Genomic DNA, 24,721 nt, shown 5'->3' on the forward strand with positions numbered 1-24,721 from the left:
GTAACATCCTTTGGAGCATCAATATTTTGCAACAACTATCCAAGCACTTCGAAAACTTACAAACTTGAAACATTGACACCGACAGGGTTTGTCACGTCTTCCTTTCTTGTCTAAGATCGCGGCATTCTTTTACTTTTACATATCCGAAGTGTTTCCATCTTTAAGGAAAATGTCTGAATGCATGCACGAATTATTTTAGTAATGTATTTCTTTTATTTTAATTCATCGTGTCTAATTCCAGCTTTCATTCATTTCTACTCATCCTTCTCTGCCACAATTTTGCAATAATGCCAATACGTTCGGTACAAAAATGATTGAACAGAGAAGATTGAATGTGTAAGGAATGCGCTTCAAACTTGAACCTCACAGGGCAACACTGAAAGGTAGAACCAGCTGGGTCTCACTCGCAGCGAGGACGGTGCCTTCAGGCTTCTGCTGCGGCTTCTGAAAGAGCACGGACTGTGCATGACCATTGGTTGGAGATCGAGGTTCCTCAGTATCCCTTGCCATATATTTTGTCCATATAAGTATCCCCAGCTTCTGCCTGCCGCCCGAACCTTCCCTATGGCAAGAGCTCTCCTGTGGGGGTTCAGCAGAGGGTCTGCACGAGGGCGGCCGACTCGCGGTTTCTCTTTCTCAGCAAAAGAATTTGCCTTGTTACGGACACAAATACATGACTTCTTGTGGAGAAATTTTAGCGAAAAATTGTCAAAAGGTAAAGACATTGTTTATTGTCCATTCTCGAGGTAAATGACATATATTACTGGGGGTTCACTGATCCTGTGCGCTATAAGGCCAACCGCGCCTGGGCACTGCCAATGGAGAGCCCCGACTGGCTTGAAAGGCTCCGCACTGGTTTTTTTGGACTCACAACATATGCAGCTCGCACATGGTCAACTTTTCTTCTGTTAACAACCTTGATCGACCGCTTCTCGATGCGTCCACTACACTTCCCTTCACCTGGAACTTGTCGTACAGCCACTTGATGGAGGATTTGTTTAGAGCATCTGGTCCGTACTTCTCTGGGTCAAAGCATAACTGCTGGTGCGGATGTACTCTGTCACAATGAATATACGCTGTTGCAAAGTATAGCTCATGGCTGCTCAGTTATTTAGCACCTATAACGAGACAAGAACAATTCATGAGATTTCCCATAAGGTTGCGTCACTTTTTGAACACGCTGTATATCGAACCTCTGGGTGTTCTGTACGTACAGGTGCGATCGGTGTGAAATAAACCCAGCGTACCCCGATGGGAAGTGGGCAGAGAGGAGCTAAATTTTAAATCTATGTTCTTTTTCATCTACAACTACAATTATACGGAAGCAAGGCCTCTAGTGTTGCCCACGAGACGAGACTTTGGCCTGTCTCGTCTCGTGGAGCCTCGTGGAAATGCTGTCTCGTCTCGAAAATATTCGTTTGTCTTATGACACATGGTCAATCTCGTCTCGTCTCAAATTTTTAAAAGCCTGTCCCGTCTCGTCCCGTGGGCAACACTAAAGGCCTCCGAACCTGGGAGGCAGGTGAAACTTGACCCTTCTAGGTAAAAAGTTGGAGGTGGAAAAAATTTGAGACAAAATTCGAGACAACACGATGGTCTAGTCGGTAGGGTGTCTGACTGCCACGCGGAGACCCGGGTTCGATTTTCGCGGTGGATGATTTAAGGTCGGAATTTTTTCAGCCTTGTCCCAGGATATAGCGGCTCCAGGGCTCGTCGAGCCTAAAATTAATGGTTACCTGGGGGCAACACGGGGAGGCGTCTGGAGCATGGTGCTGATCACATCACCTCCAAAATGTCCGAGATCGAGAATGTGTGGGTCCTACCCTCACATACCCTAAATGTGCCTTCATGGCTCGGTGCTATATGTACGAGTAAATATATACCGCGTGAGGCACCTAAAAGTACCACCTGAAATAGCGAAGAAACCAGAAACAGTAGCGATATGAGGTTTGCGGGAAACAATAATATCAAATGGGGCTCGTAAATCGGAGGTATGGGGTGGGTCGAAAAATATCGACAAATGGGGCATCTGGAGCAAAGCCATATTTTTTTAAATGGAACGATATACAATAACATGCATAATATAAAAGAGCACACGCAGAGAAACACAACGCCGTTGGTCTCATGCATCTACTGCACATAGGAACGAAGATATGGCCATGTGAAAATATGTAAACAAACTAACAAGTGGCCCACTTGACCGTCAGTACCACGGCATGTACAAGTATGAGATGTCGGAAGCCATTGGACAAGATGAAGACAGAACGTGTTAAAGAAAGAAAAATACAGTAGACATCGTCAGCACCATGTATTTGACAGTGTTACAGCATAATGAAAATGACCATGACAGTATGTCGAAGAACCACTGCGTAAGAAGCGAAAACCTGTCAAAGTGTGTGTTTAAAGTGGTGGCCGTCAGCTGCGATACAGGCAACGAGGTGCCCATGCAAAGATCGTTGCACAGAATGTAGCATCTCGAATGCACAGAATGTCCCTACAGGCCGCAGTAATGCGGTGTTGCATATCCCCTTGGGTTTGTTGGCACATCCCGGTAGACAATGTCCTTCAGCTTTCCCCACAGGAAAAAGTCTAACGGTGGCAAATCTGGGGAACGAGCCGGCCATTTGACAGGCCCTCCACGTCCAATCCAACGACTTGGAAATGTATTTTCCACACATGCTGTAGCGCGTCTTGCACTGTGAGCTGGGCACCCGTCATGTTGGTACAGTCATGTTCAAAAAATCAGTCGCATGGATTTTTTCTAAGTCCAACGTCTTACGAAATTATGTTGGTAGCTCTGAAACAAGGAAGTGTTGTGAAATATACGATCCTCCAATCAGAGTGAAGTTCGATTCTGAGGAGCAGGAGACGTGACTCACGGTCTTGTCCACAGGAAGTTCAACCAATGCAGCATTTCCAAATATGAGATAACGTCCCCATTGGTTAAATATTATTTCAATAATGCGAATCGGCAGAAAGATTGCGCAAAAGTTTACTTTGTCGTTTTAATACTTTTAATCGTTTCAAATTAGTATTAAATTGTCCCAATTATAGTTCAAGAGCTTAATATAATGTATTCATGTATGTGTTTGACAATCATATATCACTCATTAGAACAATTTTCACATTGTTTTCACTACGGGAGATGACATTTCATTTACATTTACGATAAAATAGTGGTTTGGGTGTAATAACAGTTTTCATTAATTAATTTAGAGATGCGTTTTCATTTGTTGAGTTAATGATTAGGTTAATTCGTTATTTCTCGCAAAAAGAGGGAACCACAGCTGAAAGAAAATACACAACTTGTATTATTTAGGTCAAGAGTTCGTTTTAACATCACTTTTTGCACACATAGGCTAATCACGACTCGGGATACATTTAAATTGGAATCTGAAACATTATGCGACCTGACTGGAACTCGGAAAAGGACACACCGATTACAAGACGTCGATACATTACCACTTGGTCTGGCGAACGCCAATAATAATGAGGGGTTGTGGGAGTGGGAGAGGGGTGACGGAAAGTAGAAAATAAATAGTATTTTTGGGGGTATTTAATGTTATATTTATACACATACAAACCTAAGAAAATATTTATTTTTATACATGTGTGTGGGGGTAGGGGAAGGGGGAAAAGAGAGGGACAGAAAGATATTGGGAGAGACGGGACGAAGAGGTGATTGTGGAAAATGTTTTATTTGACGTTCAGTAATAAAAACAATCAAATCAATGATGATTATCTTATAAATACCATATTTAATGTAAATTTGTTTTAAAAATGGGGGCGGAGAGCTGTTTGTTTTACGTTCAGTGCAGGATAACAAGTGGAGACACATAGTGGTTCGTATCTCACTTTAAACTATAGGTCCAGGCCCCATTAGCCTATCTGTGTATAACGTGGATTTAGAATTCAGTATAAAATAACGTCGATCTAGTATTTTGGATTTTAGATGCGTTGAGACCACTAAAATTTCCAATTCTTATAAGAAGAAACCTGTCCTCATATTACCATTTTGAAAGAGATAGAGTTAATTGTATAATCTTTCGTTGTTAGTTTCAAAGAAGACTAATTCAAATAGTAACAATGGGAACGAATAAAGCTTACGAAAAGTTTTTGCCACCGTGCGGATTTGAACCTACGACAATTAGAGTGACAACCCAGTGCGATAACCACTACCCCACGAGTTCGTTCCTTCTTACGGCATGATTATGAGTTAAGACCAATTCGTTCAATATGCATTAGAAATATAATCCCCACCCGCCTCTTTATAAACAACACACCCAAACGCTCCTTTGTAGCAAATGAAATAAAGGTGGTATGAATGTCACAAAACATTTAAGCAAAATCTACTATATTTACGACGCAATCGTTTTACATGGAGAGGCTACAGCTTGGAGAGTTGAGGTTGTGACGTGGCTTTTTGTAGTGGTAGGGTAGATATTCGTATGGCAAGGTTCCAGCGTGCACTAGCCAGTAATTTCCGAGAAAAAAACTTCAATTTATTTTATGATGGTAAAGTGGTTTGGTGATAGGCTATCAGTATTACACGCCGAAGATTATAAGTTTGACTTCTGTTCGATTACCCCTATTATTATTATATATAGGAACTAAGTATTGTATTTAATTAATAATTGAAAGAAATAAAAATGATGTATATATTTTTTAAAAAATAACACTCCTTTCTAATGATTTTTCAATGTTATTTTTTAAAATAATTTTTCAGAATATGTTTTTGAATTTCTCATCATTTTACTAGGATTTGCATAAAAATGATCCATGTGTCATATTCGACGAAATGTCATGTACAGCGAAAGTTATACATTTTTATTTTAGGGAAAATTATCAAGAAACAAAACAAATAAATACTATTGACATCCTTTTGTGAATAGTATTTATATTACATTATTTTTTGTTCACCATGCATAGTTGTATTCTTGTAAAAAGCATGAAAAACAATATATTCTCTACATTTCGCAAAGCAAATAATATACGAATTTTCGTAATAAGTAAAATGCAATAAATAATTTTTCGGTTTAATAAGAAATAAAAATCGCAGAGTTAACCGAACGGTGAATCGAACACAGAATTTTGCAACCCATAAAATGCCTTGTAGCCTTTGCAATGAAGTGATGTAGATGCAAGTAATAAAATTTCATGCAAAGTCGTACGTTATAAGATTGTTCAAATATATTAAATCAATGTGTCCATAAGTTATTATACTGTCAGCCATTTGGCACATCTCGTTACAAAATCTCAGCACATCATCATTCACTAGTTAATCGAATTGAATATTGATTCACTTCACAGTTCAAATTGCAACAATAGTTTCGACTCATATCACGTGAGATGTAAACTCAATTCAATTCTCTCATTGTATGTAACTTGTATGTTGAGCTCATGTAGAAATATCAATTATGAGCTCTAAGCTAAATTTGATGCTACAATTGCTTGATCAACACTTGCGTCTCGCTGCCAGACATTCTACGTTCCTGTTTGCTCCAGGTCGCTTCTGCATTTCATTATCATTGTTTTTACCTCTGTTTCATTCTCATCGTCGTTATAAACCTACGTAATTTCTACTGTTTACAGTAGACAGGATCTACTGTTATCAATTGTAGTACTCTACTGTGTGTCTCGGAAATCTACTCAAAATCAATGATTTCCTACTGAACACTTTCAGTAGGCCTAATGTGTAATTACAGTTGAGGAACTAGAAGTGAAATATTCTCTTCAGTACTACATGTAATATTGCATGTAGTGTGTTTGAATTTCAATTTGAATTCAAAATTTTGGGTGCGTCAGCACTTAGGCTATTTTGCACCTGTCACTTTATACGGGGTCCAGCCCCTTACCAGAACTAAAATAACATAACTGTAACGTCGTGTTGTAACTAAAATATTAAAATATTCTGAATTCGGTTAAAAGCTGAGGCTGTAAAGAGGCACTCAGCACCCACAAGGACCAAACACAGGACAACACAGAAAATTATACTCGCCATGGGGCCAGTCGCCAGAACCTCGTTCGTCTGCAAACTGAAGTCCAGGGTGTACTACGTGGAAGCAACAATTGGGTGTACATACTTCGTGGAAGGTCATCCCTTACACCCTTGTAGTGTGTTTAGCTCAGCATGTTAGCTGTAAATATAACTTTTTATTCCTCCTCACTAACAATTTGTTTTTATATCTATTTAAAATTTAAACCAACCATGTAGTACACCCTGAACTGCATTTTGCAGACTAACGAGGCTCTGGTGACTGGACCTACTATTAGTATAATCTTTGTAGGACTGTGTGTTGTTGTCCTTGTTTGTGCTGACTGTCTGTCGCTTTACAGGCTGAGCTTTTAACCCAGGTAAGGATATTTTAGTTTTCAGACACGCTTTTATTTTTGTCATGATAAGGGGCTGGACCCCGTATAGCGTGACGGGTGTAAAATACCCTAAGTTTTCAGGCACACAAATTGTAATTAAAATTTAAAAAATCTTAACATAGATGTTTCAAAACACCTATTGATCTACTGAAAACAGTAGACAAAAGTTTCATTGGAGTAAGTAGAAAAGAGTCATGAAATAATACCGAAAGAAGTCAACCATTATGAATTAATGTTACATACTTTTTTTATTTCACTTTCCAAAACCTAGGAGCTCAAAATAATACATGGCATGCGATTTACTAGACAGTCTGCTTTTCTGTGATTGATTCGTCGTGCCCAGTCGGGGATAACTTCCGTTCAAGGTAAAAGGGGGAGGGGAAGAAATCCACCACAGTACCATGACGTATGAAGTAACATGTTCACAGGCATCCAATGCAACTGATAAGGGTTCACCTGACCTTGGAAGTGTGGGAAACACGTTTCACGCTGGTTTCTAGAATGCTGTGGCTAATCTGAAACTAACGGTGGAATAAGAAATAGTTTCTAACATTTAACAATGACATTTCGCATTTACAAAATATGAGATATGTAGACTTTGATTTATTTATTATAGTAGACGGTAGAGAATTACTTACCACGAAAGTCAAGTTCTAAATTGCAGACATCAAAATGTACTCCAGGTTGTAAAATACATTTGTGATAGACAGCAGATAGGTTAATAAGATTTACAAGATTGCTAACGACTCTTAAGACAAACGTTCAACGAAGGTTATTGAGTGAGAAAATGGGAAATTGTTAAAAATAGCGGCCTAGTTGAGTGAAGATCGAAGGTTCGAATCTCTTATAGAACCGGCTATTTTTTTACACTAATTTTTGGTGCGTAATATATTTAATGTATTGTCGACATTTATAAGAAACAAAATATGAAAACTCTCCTCTTCTGTAACGGTGCGGTCTAAGACTCTGTGCTTTGGATTCCGACTGCAGCGGGACGGCAAGGATTCGAGTCGTCCTGGGTTCTCGGCCTGTTATCTGTATAGGACCAGTGGCAACCCACCATCGTGAAGAAATTGGGGAGCTACGAGTGACTGGTGTAACCTGGTTTCAGATATCTTCTATAACGGCTGAGGGTTCGACGTGCTGACCAACGTCACCTCGTTGCCAGTTGAAGATAACTCTAGGTAGGATTGTGGAAGGGAGACTGACAGTCGGGAGATAGCCCATGGCCCTTCGAGGTTTAAAAATATGAAAACTATTCCTTCCGTAAATCTAATTTCCCGTCATTGTCACGTGAGATTTCTTTTCAGTATAACTCCTGCAATACTAATTAGTTCCTAAGTAGGATAATGAGATGGACAGAGAGATATTAAATTATGAGTTCAATGTTTAAAAAATTTGCATTAACACATTTTTATATTCACATACCTCTTTACAAATTCCTGAGCACGTCACTACAAATGAACCAATCAAGTGTACACTAGAGCCTTGGCTTATCGATATGGGGTATCCTACAATTACAGTCAAACCACAACCTCAATTCTCGAAGCTGTAGCCTCTCCATGTAAAACGATTGCGTCGTAAATATAGTAGATTTTGCTTAAATGTTTTGTGACATTCATACCACCTTTATTTCATTTGCTACAAAGGAGCGTTTGGGTGTGTTGTTTATAAAGAGGCGGGTGGGGATTATATTTCTAATGCATATTGAACGAATTGGTCTTAACTCATAATCATGCCGTAAGAAGGAACGAACTCGTGGGGTAGTGGTTATCGCACTGGGTTGTCACTCTAATTGTCGTAGGTTCAAATCCGCACGGTGGCAAAAACTTTCCGTAAGCTTTATTCGTTCCCATTGTTACTATTTGAATTAGTCTTCTTTGAAACTAACAACGAAAGATTATACAATTAACTCTATCTCTTTCAAAATGGTAATATGAGGACAGGTTTCTTCTTATAAGAATTGGAAATTTTAGTGGTCTCAACGCATCTAAAATCCAAAATACTAGATCGACGTTATTTTATACTGAATTCTAAATCCACGTTATACACAGATAGGCTAATGGGGCCTGGACCTATAGTTTAAAGTGAGATACGAACCACTATGTGTCTCCACTTGTTATCCTGCACTGAACGTAAAACAAACAGCTCTCCGCCCCCATTTTTAAAACAAATTTACATTAAATATGGTATTTATAAGATAATCATCATTGATTTGATTGTTTTTATTACTGAACGTCAAATAAAACATTTTCCACAATCACCTCTTCGTCCCGTCTCTCCCAATATCTTTCTGTCCCTCTCTTTTCCCCCTTCCCCTACCCCCACACACATGTATAAAAATAAATATTTTCTTAGGTTTGTATGTGTATAAATATAACATTAAATACTCCCAAAAATACTATTTATTTTCTACTTTCCGTCACCCCTCTCCCACTCCCACAACCCCTCATTATTATTGGCGTTCGCCAGACCAAGTGGTAATGTATCGACGTCTTGTAATCGGTGTGTCCTTTTCCGAGTTCCAGTCAGGTCGCATAATGTTTCAGATTCCAATTTAAATGTATCCCGAGTCGTGATTAGCCTATGTGTGCAAAAAGTGATGTTAAAACGAACTCTTGACCTAAATAATACAAGTTGTGTATTTTCTTTCAGCTGTGGTTCCCTCTTTTTGCGAGAAATAACGAATTAACCTAATCATTAACTCAACAAATGAAAACGCATCTCTAAATTAATTAATGAAAACTGTTATTACACCCAAACCACTATTTTATCGTAAATGTAAATGAAATGTCATCTCCCGTAGTGAAAACAATGTGAAAATTGTTCTAATGAGTGATATATGATTGTCAAACACATACATGAATACATTATATTAAGCTCTTGAACTATAATTGGGACAATTTAATACTAATTTGAAACGATTAAAAGTATTAAAACGACAAAGTAAACTTTTGCGCAATCTTTCTGCCGATTCGCATTATTGAAATAATATTTAACCAATGGGGACGTTATCTCATATTTGGAAATGCTGCATTGGTTGAACTTCCTGTGGACAAGACCGTGAGTCACGCCTCCTGCTCCTCAGAATCGAACTTCACTCTGATTGGAGGATCGTATATTTCACAACACTTCCTTGTTTCAGAGCTACCAACATAATTTCGTAAGACGTTGGACTTAGAAAAAATCCACGCGACAGATTTTTTGAACATGACTGTACCACATTTCCCTCCTTGTCTGAAGTGGTATGTCCTCCAATAGTACAGGCAGTTCATGTTGTAAAACCTGTATGTATCGGTCAGCATTCAGTGTCCCTTGTATAAAAAAGGGCCAATGAGATGTTCACCCACTATACCACACCACACGTTCACACTCCATGGGCGCTGGCGTTCCACTTGGCGAAGCCAATGTGGATTTGACACCGACCAATAGTGCATGTTCCTTAGGTTGACATTTCCATGATTGGTAAAAGTTGCCTCGTCAGTGAAGAGGATACGTGACAAATCGGGTGTGTCGTGTCGTAACATCCATGTGCAAAACCGAACACGGTCCACAAAATCATTCCCGTGAAGTTCCTGATGGAGGGAGATATGATATGGGTGAAACTTGTGTGTGTGCAGAATGCGCAATACACTTCGCTGACTCATCCCAGCATCCCTGGCAATTTCACGGGAGCTAACGTGCGGATTCACAGCAACAGCGGCGAGAACATTTGTTGCACCTGCCTCACCTGTAGTTGGCTTGTTCCGCACACATGCTCGTGGTGTTACACTTCCGGTGTGCGGTGGCTCAGTCGGTAACGCGTCTGACTACCATGCTCAAGGTCCCGGGTTCGATCCCCGGCCGGTTCAAATCCGGGAACTTTTCTAACGATGGAAGCGGCCCCGGCGCCCACCCAGCGTCGAATAACATGGGTACCTGGGGGAAACCCTGGGGGGTTCAGGCGGTCAGGTGCGTGATGCTGATCACATCACCCCCACTCACGACCGGATCAAGAAAGTGTGGGGCGTTACCCCCACACCCCCTATACGCCTTCATGGCGTTGTGCTAAGCACAGGGGAGCACTTTACTTTTTTTTTTTTTTTTACCTTACCAAACAGACGTCGAGATGGCTGTCGTCTGTCCGGATATCTCTCTGCGTACACACGGTAGGCTTCTGAGGCATTCTTTCGGCATTCCCCATAAATCAGGATCATGTCCGCTTTTTCTATGTTTGTGAACACCATAATCTTCGCTCTTACCACTACGACTGCTTGCTATGAACTAACACGATCTCGTGGACCTGCTATCAAAACTTGCTCTGCGTAAAGGCAGTTCTGTCAGGCACCTGAGAAGTCTTACATGCCGTGGTACTGACGGTCAAGTGGGCCACTTGTTAGTTTGTTTACATATTTTCACATGGCCATATCTTCGTTCCTATGTGCAGTAGATGCATGAGACCAACGGCGTTGTGTTTCTCTGCGTGTGCTCTTTTATATTATGCATGTTATTGTATATCGTTCCATTAAAAAAAATATGACTTTGCTCCAGATGCCCCATTTGTCGATATTTTTCGACCCACCCCATACCTCCGATTTACGAGCCCCATTTGATATTATTGTTTCCCGCAAACCTCACATCGCTACTGTTTCTGGTTTCTTCGCTATTTCAGGTGGTACTTTTAGGTGCCTCACGCGGTATATATAGGCTATATTACACGGGAACATAAGAATAAATGGTGTTACCTCTTTCTGAGGTCTAAAACTAAACCATCAGCCCTGAACATGACGTTTAATATAAACAGTAAACTTTTAATAAATCTAAATGGCCAAGAAACAAAAGTTCCTCCCTTGGTTTTTCCGCCTCTACCCACAAGTGCTATTAGTATTGCCTGATGTGGATAAATCACAGAGGAGGGGCAAGCTTGGCTTTTTGCCCCCCGAATTTTTTTTTGAAAAAAAAAAAAACAAAACAAAAAAAAACTAGATTTGTGAACGTGCACTCAAGTTTCCGTTAACAGCAAGAAGCACGTGACATCGGTGTCAGGTCTCTGAAAATCAAGTATCTCCGTAGGAACAGACAGGACAGTTATTGTTTAGAGTAGTATGCAGGAGGTGTGTTTCGGCATTTACTCTGGAAATTGTAGTTACCTATGAGTTTGGATTTCCTTCCGCACCAAGCGATACAACTGTGCATATACACATGTAAATCATTTGCAGAAAGTACACCGACTGCAAGGTCGCGTCGGATTCACCGCACTGAGCTGCCAGATGTAGAATCAAAAGACTATTAAATTTTACTTTTCTCCTTAAGTTTGTTTCACTAATTTATATTTTATGTGTGAAAAGACAGAAAAAGACGAGACTAGAGACAGAGAAGTATCGTCTCGATATACCAGCAGTTTTCTGCTCTTACGGCTTTAACGCTGCAAACTGTGGAGTGAATTAACCATTCCTCTCGTGGGAAGGGAGGAACTTTTATTTGTTGGCCATTTACATTTTTTAAAAAGTTTACTGTTGTTTTAAACATCATGCTCAGGACTGATGGCTTAGTTTTAGACCTCAGAGAGAAGTAACACTATTTAGCTATTCTTATGCTCACGGGTATGACCGTATTTATAGGTGGGGGGTTAGGGTTCAAACCCCCCCGAAACTTCTGGCGTGTTGGATTAATGGAAGTTCAGAAACCCAATTTGTAACACATTTTCAAAAATGTATTCGCAGTTTCACAAAAATACAACAGGGAGACAATCCTGGAATGATCGAGCTAGAATTTTCAAACCTTTTGAATTCTGAAATTCTGAGATTCTAAGGAACACTGGAAACCGAAGAAGCGAATTCCTAAGGGGATAATTCTACCAAGTAAAGCGACTAAAAAAAACACCTCATGAGCGTGCAAAACAGAAGATAAAATATACACATTTACTTACCAAATATTTCTGCTCGGTGCTTCCACAATTAATGAAGGAGCGAATTTACAATACAGGACCCCTCCCCGATTTTTGTAATATTTCGCATACTCACTAATTGAGGCCTCCTAATCACGAATTTGAAGTTAAAATTTGGGGGTCACGTGTAGAAATTGCTAAATAAGTTAAATTGAGTGGTCCGCGATCGGCACGATTGCTCATTATTTACCGAAAGATTTCCCTCATTTGGCAAATCTGTACCTACGTCCCTACGCGGGCGAAATATAGTGAAAAGTCCCTATGCGTAGGGACATGTCCCTACGGTTGGCATCACTGCCGACAGATGCAGAAGCGCCCTCTCGCGACTGACAACTCCCCGATAAGCTGCAGGCGCTCTCGCGACAACTGAGGATAAAGTAGCGATGTCTAATCTAAGATTAAGGGCACTTTTTCCAGCATCTTTGCGACAAGGTACGTGCTTATTTCAATTGTAATTGTAACTGTAATTGTGAAAAGTGGAAACATTACAAAAGAAGCTGTTTCTGTTACGGACTTCCTGCAACGCAATTTGCCGGGACCTGTTGCCTGAAGGGGCCGCTGAGCGGCCGGCTTGTCGCGGTAAACGACTGAAATAACCTCCCTGTGTGTGTGTATATATACACGTGTATATATATATATATATATATATATATATATATATATATATATATATATATTACATTAATACATCTTTATGATCACTATTAATCTAAAGAGGGGGAAAGGCAACGTAAATTAACTAATATATATGTATAGATATAATTTATGTCTGATAGCTTTCCCTTCCAAAAGTTATTAATTTCCGTGAAAGAGGTACTTTCACTGGTTTTGAAGGCTACAAAGAGAAAATAATCACGCATTTTAAAATACAAAAATGGAAAAAAGTAAGCATATAAATAGTTTAATTACTTCATTGATCGATTGACTAAATTGTTAATTGTCGTCGTTTTTCTGCCACTTTTGGCTAATCACGACGAGTGATATGAAATTGATGAAGGGACGGACATTTACATAGAACACTCATGCTCAGGCCGGTATTCGAACCCTGGACCTCTGGCGTCGTTGGAAGCTGTGCTAAGCACTCCGCCACGGAGGTCGGTGTAATTTCTTGAATTTCTAGTTTAAATTATAATATATTTAATTACTAGTGCTTGGAAGTTGAAGACCTATAAATTGCCAAAAAAAGACCTATAAATATTAAAAAAGACCTAAAACGGAAAAAGGACGTATAAATGTAATCCAAATTAATTAATAACTTCAGTTTTAACCTTCCCACCCCCTCCCTCTGCGCGGCACCTCCTTATCTGACTTGAGATCTTTGCGGGCGCGTGCTGTCTGGTCGTATACAAGGTGCTGAAAGCTTCAAAACAAGATAAAGTTGCCACTTACAGCGCGACCTTCCAGACAAGTTACGGTTAAAGGATCTTGTACCGTACCTGCTTCAGTCGTCCAAAAATGTTTTTCTCTCGTTTCAGGGATGGTTCAAATATATTTATTTCTCTTTTTCTTATTTCTTTACTACAGAAAGGATGTTCAAGAGGTGAAGAACTGATGATGATTCGAATTGAGAATGGGCAGTAAAAACGTAGTCGAAAGAAGGTGAAGTTGCAAAAAAAAAAAGCCGTTAAGACCTAAAAAAGGACGAATGAGCCAAAAAAAACGCCGAAAAAGGCAAAAAATGACAAATAAACCCCACCTTTTTCTGGCCTACAATGACCCAAAATGAACATATATTGGGCCTCGTCTTCGGACACTAGGAAAAAAAAAGGATTTTTCCTCAACTTCCGAGCTTCATCTTCAGTAGTTAAGCTTTTCCCTTTGAAAAATTCTATTCAAATAGCAGAGATGGGGAAGACAGAAGCAAATGTAAAATGAGAATTAACATAGAATTGGTTCGGAAATGTTGTTCAGATTTCCCTGTTGTTTGTGCACTTTCAGATATATTTTATTTTACCTACTTCCCTTTTCAGTACGTAATTTGTGAACCCAGAATTCCTGTTCCTGAGAAATTTCTCTGTCGTAAACAACACAGCTCCTACGATACAAAGGCCATCGGAGAAGAATGGCAGAAGAAGGTGCCAGCCGAGGGAACGGCAAAGACTCTGGGGTGGAGAGTGAGACTGATGGAGGTTACCCTGGCCACGGAATCACGGTGCCTGAGAAGCAGTGTTTCCTTCCCCTCTCCCCTGCCTCCCCGCCAAGGGATTTAAAGGGAGCCGGTGGAATCTCACCCTGCCAAGAATTCTCCAGCTGGAGAAAGCCTCTCGGACATTCAGCGGCAAACGGTTGAAAGCATTCGTGCGCTGGAAGCAAAGAAATGGATGAATCAAAGATTGGTTCGGAAGAATATTGCGAAGAAATAAAAATAAAACCTTTTTTAAAAAATTATAGCTGGGTCATCTCAGATTACCTAGATGACCCAGAGTATACACCGCCAACCATCATCTAAATGCGAAATAGTAGGGGGGATGGGGTTGAAGCCCTGAAGATGAATTTCTCAGCATATTACAACTTATTACACAAGATATTTAGTTCTGCTAAGGAAGTGAAATTAATTATCACTACACACTATTTAAATTAAATAGTCTAGGATTTCGAAGCTCGACTTGAGCCCCCGAGCCCCCATGGATACGTGCCTTATCTTGGATGTATTGTTTAATTTGAAATTACATTAAATATTAAATATACACTCTCTCTATGCCTACTGTAAATAACCAGACTGACAGCTCTCACTATGTCTGAATAAATCACATAGTACATACTGTAGATATGGTAAAACGTTCACATGACTTACATTCTACAGTAGTTTAAACTAATGATTTGGAAAGCACATCTCGGGCTTGTCTCAATTTTTAAATGGCCTCTCACATCAGTATCATCCCCTTCCCTATATTTTGAAATTATTTTTAGCATGTACAAAGTTTGTCAATGCTGCAATTCACTAAGGATGTAAACAAAGTTTGATCATTTCATTAAGTTCATTTGATCGTTTGAATGCATACAGTTTAATTTGAGATCCAAACCACTGTGTTAATGAGCCTCAATCTAGGATTGAACTGGCCAGTTGTTTATACAGAATTTTTCATCAGGAGGGAGGGATTGTAGGTTTGTATATAGGGGGGTTATATGTATAAATTTAGTTAAAAAGGCATGAATTGGGCCAATTTTAGGGGAGTGTTGACATTTTAGGATACAGTTAGGGGGTGCTTGGGTGTGTGGATAAATCACTGGAACTGGTGGATCCCTTTATTACAAGCAGTGGTTGAAGTGGAAATTCCTAGCTGGGGGGATGCTTTTTCGAGTTTTGGGGTAAGTGGATGGATGCTTCTATGGCATGGAGAGAATGTAGTAAGTGGGGGATGCTTATGCAAATTATTCACCTTATGAAAATTTTCTTGAGTGGGGGATAACATACCCTCTCCCACTTTGAGCACTGATTACAAGGAGACAGTGTAACTACAACGCTATCAGCAGGCCCCACTGAGGATGCAAATCAACTTTAGGCATACAGAAAGTTTTTCACAATCACAGTATGTAGAAAGTTGATTTGTTCAAATTGAAGGGGAAAGCACCTTTTGAATTTTCATTCTCCTACTGTACATTTCTAAATTTGTTTTCAGTCTGGGAAAGAAAGTTCATTTCCCTCTGATTGATTGATTTGGTTTATTTTACTTTGCACTTCTGCCACTTTTGGCTAACCGTGAAGATGAGGATGAGTAATGATATGATGAAATTGTTGAAGGGACACACACAGAACATCCATGCCCAGGCTGGGATTTGAACCTGGGACCTCTGGTGTCGTAGCTCGGTGTGCTAACCACTCCACAATGGAGGCTGGCTTATTTCCCTCCCAGAACATTATTTTATTATTCATCAATAATTTGTAATTGGAATGGAAACTTGGGACTGTAAGTTAAACTTTTACAAAACAGTGTATTTTTAAAAGTATAAATTACATGCTGATTGTAATAAACAAACCTTAAATAGTACACTTTCCTAATAATATTATTTTAATGGTAGAAATTGAAATGACTAATATAGACAGATTATTGTGATACCTAAAAATATCTAAATGTGCATTTTGTTCATTTCGAATACTGAATATGATAAATTTATTACCATGCCAAATATTGGAATATTGGATGTTGGAATATTATCACGTATGTGTCTCTCTTATTTATTCTTTCTTCAATTTAGGGTTAAATATTGGGCCAATGAAATAGGAGACGAACTATGGAGACTTGGGCGCAATGTAACACAAGCTGACAAAATTCAAGCTGTAAGTTTCATCACTTTCAATTAAAATATATCCTGATAATATTAATGATGTTTGCATGCTTTTTTCAGTATTTACAGTGTTCGTTTTTGTGAGAACTTTGGATAAGAATCAATCCTTCTTCTTCTTCTTCATGACCCTTACCGCCGGGTATATGGCAGTTTTGGTCAAAGATCTGGGATGTATAACACTGGTGTGGTGAGTAGAGGTACCATTGAATCGAAGTCATAGTAATAGTTGTGGTCGTAAAGATATCGTAATATTACACTTCACTGTACTTTAACACTGATCAGAAGCTTCCACATACACACAAATTTCAAAATTGTATCCCACTCTGTCGGGCAAAACTATATAATATCCACATCGTACATGGGGAAGGAGACGATAATAGGGAGGGTATGGATGCAGGAAATGGTACCTTGGCTCTGTGTAATCTGTTAAAAAAAGTGTATCTGTGTTTGCTCCTTAACGAGCAATGGAAGAAGAGATGAACTGGCGTTTGTTTATTTTAAGAATCAATCCAATTTCCTTCTAATATCTTAGGAGTTGTAATTGTTACATCCACTTGTTAAATTTTCAGACAACAGAATATTCATTAGAAAAAGAAGAAAGAAGGGGAGTTCCTCCTGGAACTCACTTCCTCTTCTCTGATTACCTATTTCAGCTTAAGAGGATGATATATAATATTCGAAATAAGTTATTGAAAGTTTCCCCTTCACTGGAAAATTTTCAAATACTGCACTAATTTTTCTGAGTATTGTAAAAAGTAAGTATTTTCGATATAAAGTTCAAAACAGAAATAAGTGGTCTCTCTATACAAGGATGAAACATGCAATTTGAATAAAAGAGAATATGAATTTAAAATTTCATACAAACCTAACTTCTGAGATCACATTCATGCATTATATACAATCTGCCTATGCAGTAAAAACAAAGAAAGTATCCATTTACTGGACATTCACATAAAAGACACACTGAATTCTCTCTCTAGCTGGTAAAGTTCCTTTTATTGCCCTCTCAGTGGCTTCGTTAGAATTTTTCTGAATGAAACTTGGCTGAAAGGATGTATGATCAAAACAGAATCATAAACCTTCCAAAGCAGCAATGTCAATGGCACTACCGGTCCAATCTTCAGATTGTGAAAACTAAACTAAACGTTGCTGGAGTACATTTTCTATGTAGGGGATAGAAGTCAAGTTGTTCACAGAGCGGAAGGCTACTCAGTAGAGTGATCTAATACCTACCTAGGAACATCTACTGGCATATGATTTTATTTCTTATATGAAATGAAGTTAGTATATTTCCACACAAAATGTTTCCCTAAATAATTTGGGGGTTCTGCAGTTATTGCAAAGCTTTCCCTGCCAAGAATTCAATTGTAGGTGATGAATATTTCTTTACCTCATGTTCAAAGATTGATTTTAATGGATAATTAATTTCCATACAGATTTCTGCAAATTATTTTATACTTTTTTGATCTCCGAATAATGATGGAAGGGTCAAGGTGTCTGTGCCTGTTTAAAATTCATGCGAAAATAAAGTAATATACTTTTAAAAATTGATTGAAGTAGTGCATTTTTTATTACATATTTATGTAAAATACTTTTCTCTTTCAGATGTATGAAGAATTAAAAATACCAGTTAAGAAGAAAAATGGATATGATTTGGTGGAGGAAATTACGGGGAATGTTGGAAGTATGCTGGATATGAAAATGCAGGCAGTAAAGGTATTTTCTATTTTGTTTATTTGACATTGCTTTTCTACCTCTGGATTAATCACAATGAACAGAATGAATGACATAATGACAGATTAATGACTTAGAGTTCGAACTTGGAACATCTGGTTTCAGTGTGTGTTATGCTAACCACTTCACCACAGAGACTGAAAGTAAATGCTGATTTTTTAGAAAGAAACAAACATTAGAACCAAAAGAGAAATGCTATATTATATTGATTTCAATTGCCTTGCATTTCTTATTGTGAAGTGATTTTGCATGTTTCTCATAGAACTATCAAGTGAAATAGTGGTTTCATACTCTTAGAATAATTATGATAAATTTTAATCTTTTACAATGCTACATACATCAAATGCCACATATAAATTCATATTTTATAAATATGTTAGAATGGTTTACACTTTCAATACACATGTTAATGTTCACAATATATGTACAATGACAATTTAAAATGAATTAATATCACAAGTTGTAGAAAAATGTTTATATAAAGTTGATATTTTATGTCATATGTTGTCAACATTAACTTAGTGTGGTAGTCATAACACACAGTTTTGTTTCAATATCCAAATTTTCAGATCAAACACATCATCATTCAGGAAATGGCTGGCCATTCCACTGACATAGACTCAAATTTCCATATCTCTTAACTATTCAACTTCCCAATGACTTTGTAAGAATTGGTCTAAACATTTTAAATATATTTCATTAACCCATCCCCTGCAGCGGAGCTATACATATACTCTCCAAAATTGGGCCTTTCTTGCAGTGCTTCTATATATAGACGATATTTGAAAATTAACGGTTCTTGTATTGCGGCAAGACATTTTTAGAGACAACACTTTTTCGTGCATCCATTGTTGATGCGTTCTCAGTTCCTGTAGATTTTTTTCTTTTTTCGCAAATTGGAATTACAGCTGCGGTGGTCTAGTTGGTTGGGTGTCTGACTGTGGGAGACCCAGGTTCGATTCCTGGGATGGATGTTTTGAGGTTGGAAATTTACCAGCCTAGTCCCTGCATAAAGTGGCTCTGGAGCTCACCCAGCCTCAAATCAATGTTGTTTCTGGGGGTGGAGGGTATTATTGGCAGCCGGAGCATGGTGCTGATCACATCACCTTCTAAATGTCCAAGATCAAGAATATGTTGTGGGGGTGTGCGGCCCTACCCTCACATACCCTAAATGTGCCATCATGGCACATTTGCTATATGCAGGGGAAACCTTACCTATGACCTTATGTAATGTGTAATTGTTTATTTGCAGCAGTCTCTCTATATAGATTGTTTTCCTTAGCTTTATTTTGTTGTAAGACTTTTTATAGTTAGTTTTTGCATTATTTACGATGAAATGAATTTGCAGTTGCATCTACAGTGCGTTCAATTTAAAAGCGGTACGTAAGGTATATTTGAGTATTGTTTTTGTTCTTGTCGTCCATTATGTTCCGTCCATTCCATTATGCCCATTGTTACAGGAAAAGTTTATTGTAGCGGAAGAGAGGGAAGGGGATGTGACGAGGAGGGAGGGAGGGAGGGGACAGATGCATTGTCAGTTGCACGTGTTCCGCTGTACTGCTGGGTTGTGTTTGTTCTTCGTTGAGTTGAGTGAGTGAGACATTGCCCTCTACGATGCCATTTAGTGTTCAGAAACGTGCCTTTATTGTTGAACAATATTTCAGAACAAATTCATTCAAAAAAAGCTGCAGTAAATTCACAGAAATGTTCGGTAAGAGTGCTCAGACTGTAAGTTCAATTCAGAAAATGGTCAATAAATTCCGTGAGACAGGGTCTGTATGTAACTTGAAACACCGACGTAGGAGGACTCTACTAACACAAGAGGCAGTGACTAATGTTAATGAAATAATGACAAGACCTCCCCACAAACCTTTACGATGCCTAAGCCAGGAGACGCAAGTCCATAGGATCAGCCCGTACAGCAGTGAGGAAAATGTTGAAATTATATCCATATCTAATTCAAGTTTTTCAAGAATTAAAACAAATTGACTACCCTAATCATGTGCACTACTGTCAATGGTTGAAGGACTTCATTGGGAATGACATCACTGTGTTGGACTACGCGTTCTTTTCCAATGAAGCACGGTTTCACCTGAATAGTTACGTGTCTTCGCAAAATTCTTTACGTGTCTTCGCAGGACGGCGCAACTCCGCACACTTCCAATGAGACTATGGCTATGTTAAGAGATTTCTTTGGACACAGGATTATTTCAAAGGGACTGTGGCTCGCCAGATCCCCAGATCTTTCAAGTCCGGACCACTTCTTCTGGGGGGTTTTGAAGCAAAAAGTATACAGGCAGAATCCACGCACCTTAGAAGAGCTGAGGCACCACATCACTGAGGAAATTAGGAGTATAAGTGTAGATGTCCTCCATAATGTTGCAAGAAATATGGAAAAACGTGTTAACATGTGTATTCAAGAACAAGGTCATCATTTTCAACATTTGCTTAAAGAATCTTACTTGTATATTTTGTATATTGTATATTTGTGCTCCATACTGCTTTTAAATTGAATGCACTGTATACGAGGCGCATCCAGAAAGTAAGTTTCCCTATTTTTTTCCCGTGAAAGTAAACATAATGAGCCATGTAAATTGCACATGCGCAGCAGAGCTAAGACGTATCAATCATATGCCAGGTGGACAGATCCCGCCCGGCGCCAGTAGCGAGGCAGCAGTGGTCTGAAGTGGAAGCTCGTATTCCTTCTCCCGCCGCATGCAAGGTTCAGTCGGTGATAAAGTTCCTGAATGCACAAAGCATTGCGCCAATTGACATTCATCGTCAGCTCTGTGAGGTCTATGGGCCGAACATTATGAGTAAGCAGATGGTGCGTCGCTGGTGTCGGCAGTTTTCGGAAGGTCGTCAAAGTGTCCATGATGAAGAGCGCAGTGGGCGTCCGTCCCTCATCACTGATGATCTGGTTGAGCTGGTGCAGCAGCGCATCGTAGAGAACCGTTGCTTCACGATTATGGAGTTGAGTAGCCTTTTTCCGCAGATATCGTGATCCGTGTTGCATGAGATTGTCATGCAGCGCCTGCTGTTCAAAAAATTGTGTGCCAGGTGGGTGCCGAAAAACCTGACACCCGAACACAAAATGAAACGTTCAGGAGCAGCACTGACATTCCTGCAACGGTACCATGATGACGGAGATGATTTCCTCGACAGGATCGTCACGGGCGATGAGACGTGGATTTCGCACTTCACCCCGGAAACCAAGCAGCAGTCAATGCATTGACGGCATATTGGATCTCCGGTCAAGAAGAAATTCAAACAGACGCTGTCGGTACAGAAAGTGATGTGCACCATGTTTTGGGACAGGAAGGGCATTTTGCTCAATGACTTCCTCCCCAGAGGTGAAACGGTGAACGCTGACCATTACTGTGAAACACTAAGGAAATTGCGACGTGCCATTCAAAACAAGAGGCGTGGCATGCTTACTGCAGGTGTTGTGCTCCTCCATGAGAATGCTCGTCCACATACGGCTCGGCGCACAGCAGCTGTTTTGACGGAATTTGGCTGGGAGTTGTTTGATCATCCACCTTACAGTCCTGATCTGGCTCCCAGCGATTTTCACGTTTTCTTGCACCTCAAGAAATTCCTGTCCTCCGGTGAGAGTTTTGGCAACGACGAAGAGCTGAAGACGTCTGTCACATGCTGGTTCCATTCACAGGCGGCAGAGTTCTACGCAGTGGCGTCGCTAGGCGATCTGCTTTGGGGGGGCTGCAACTAGATACATGACTTACTACTATTGTAAATATTTTTAATGTTTGAAAATAGCAAAGTGATTAATAAGACAATAATATATAACAAGCATAAGGAATTAAAACTAACATAGACTTACTGCATTAATTTTTATGAAAACAGATGGATATTCTTGTCCTGTTTTTCTAATGCTGGTGAACTATGTCTTTATGTATCAGCTGTACTCTGCGGTTCGAATTTCTTGCAAAATTATCATTAACACAATCCACACACAATTCATGACACTCTTCCTTTTCTATGGTCAGTATTGCAAGTGAAGAAAGTCTGTCTTGGCCCATACTATTACGCAAAAATGTCTTGATTCTCTTCAAACAGCTAAAACTCCTCTCACACGATGCTGATGTCACAGGAATTGTCACTGGAATTTGCAACATTCTGCTTAAGTTCGGAAACATGTCTTTTGGAATGGCGTTCATTAAATGTACTATGGATGTGATGGTGTATGTCAATTTCTTTAGGTAAATTTTTGCAACCATGATTTCAGCGATCCGCACTTGTAATTGAAAATAGTCACAAAAACCACTCAAGAATTGAGGGTTCAAAAACAAGTCAAAATTTGTTGTAAGTAAAGAAGGCGACATATGCTGAATTCCAACCAGAACACTGGAAGTTGAAACTACTTTCCAGCTCATTTATCATTCGATCAATGATAGTGTAAAAAAAGTCCGCAGAATGCAGGTTTATCGGTATCAGTTTTGTGCCCCAGGGTTTAATTTACAACGTGGTCTTATTTCATTGAGAGTTACCTTTTGTTTCGCAAATGCCTCTGCCTCTTTGTATACAGAATTAAAATATTCTTAATTTCACATACCGCGTAAAGTGTCAAGCACTGCATTAACACCTGCAATTGCCTTCGCAATATCAAGGCTTGGTGACTGCAACTTGTTATTGAGAATTTCTGTTATGGACAGAAGCTCAATGAAAATAAACAGAGACGTCATGGTTGAGAATTTTCTTAAAAATTCATAAAGGCGTAGGGCTATACATTTATCTGCTGAATCTGGTGGTTTCCTCAGATATTTCAAAAGAGCATCATAAGTTTTTCTCACCGCAAGTAGAGACCTTATTTGGCAAGCCCATCTAGTGCTACTTAGATTTTTTAGTTCTGCACGAACATTTAACTCTGTCTGTATTTCTACAAACCGTGTATGAGCTATTAAGGACGTAGAAAAGTAGATATACAAGCACTTGAGGATATCAAAAAAATTTCCAACTTCAGGAATATCTGTACAAATGTTAACTAGAACCAAATTTAACCTGTGAGCATAGCAATGAACGTATAGTGCAAAGGGATGTTCTTCCCTAAATAGCCGTTGAACACCACTATTTTGGCCACTCATGACAACGGCACCATCATACCCCTGACCAACACATATTGCATTTTTTATATCATATTCAGACAGCTTTTCACAAAGTCGTGCCTTTAGTCCCATTGCACTTAAATCTTTAACATTCAAAAAACACAAAAACCTCTCATTAAGTTTGTTATAAACAAAATAGCGAAGACACACGCTCATTTGTTCAACCTTATCTATGTCCCTTGTATCGTCTGCAATAACTGCAAAATAGCCACTTTCATTTACCTCGTTAATATTTTTTTCTCAGCAAAGCTGCACTACATTCCAGCAGAACGTTCTGGGAGTCTGGAGAATGATACGTGGCATTCTTTGGCATAACGTTTTGAAATGTTACACTAAAATCAGTATCAAACTTCCCTAATGTCTTCAGAATTTCACGCACATTTCCTTGATTGAAACTTTCTTCACTTTCATCATGGCCTCTCTGTGCTATGCACTGCCTACCTGTGAGCAATAACACTTCAACAACGCGATGAAGATAAGAACGGTGGTTTTTTATTTCATTCACACTGGCATTTGTCAAACGATTAACTACTGTACCCAATTTTTCTGTACTTTGGAAAGTCAGCCATTTTTCAGTTGCTATTACATGAGAAGCACATTTCTCGTGATCTTTAAATTTGTCTATAGTCTTTTTCCAGTTACGAACACCAATACTGGAGAATGCAGGATCTGCCTTACCTGTCTGGCCTACGAAATGTCTACAGGGAAAACAAAAATTGGGGGGGCTTATCGAGGGATTGGGGGGGCTGAAGCCCCCCCAAAAAGGGCCTAGCGACGCCACTGGTTCTACGACAGTGGGATCCAAAAGTTGATACCACGATACGACAAATGTCTCAATTCTGGTGGTTGCTATGTTGAAAAATAGCTGAACCTTTGCTGTACCTGTTGCCAATAAATGGTTTCCTGAAACTGTGTTGGTTTCTTTTTTAAAAAATAGGGAAACTTACTTTCTGGATGCGCCTCGTATATAGATGATTTTTTTTGGTCGTACTTTGCTTCAACATCGCAACAGGGAAGGGGTTATTAAACCCACAAATGTATTTGTTTGTTGTCAAAAACATAAAATGCACATTGTGAAGTGTTTCTTTAGCAGTGAATACTTCATGATCTCATACATCTAAAATATTTAGTGACTGTCCAAAAGAATAAAATTGAAAAATACTGCTGTAATTAAATCAGACATCACTTTCATGTGCTGTCTCTAAAGTATGATGCACTTCAGATCAGTGAAACAAATATTCCTGTATCTTGATTCAATCTTCATCTTTCCCTTTTGACT

The 24,721-nt window shown here is 39.2% G+C and overlaps 1 protein-coding gene across 3 annotated transcripts in view; it reads left to right on the plus strand.

The window, feature by feature from the left end:
* LOC145996059 (voltage-dependent calcium channel subunit alpha-2/delta-3-like) overlaps window positions 1-24,721 on the plus strand; it is a 117,281-nt gene that overhangs the window by 9,513 nt on the left and 83,047 nt on the right. For 2 of the 3 annotated variants that reach the window (XM_083132280.1, XM_083132289.1), the window contains exons 2-3: window positions 16,496-16,577; window positions 18,191-18,301. In XM_083132280.1, coding sequence (XP_082988406.1) covers window positions 16,496-16,577; window positions 18,191-18,301 — 193 coding nt within the window. Of the gene's footprint in view, window positions 1-16,495; window positions 16,578-16,667; window positions 16,773-18,190; window positions 18,302-24,721 lie in introns of those variants that run through there. The other variant, XM_083132299.1, reaches the window with a different exon arrangement.

This window comes from Lepisma saccharinum, chromosome 1 (assembly GCF_977018435.1).
Source record: "Lepisma saccharinum chromosome 1, izLepSacc3.1, whole genome shotgun sequence".
Taxonomy (NCBI): domain Eukaryota; kingdom Metazoa; phylum Arthropoda; class Insecta; order Zygentoma; family Lepismatidae; genus Lepisma; species Lepisma saccharinum.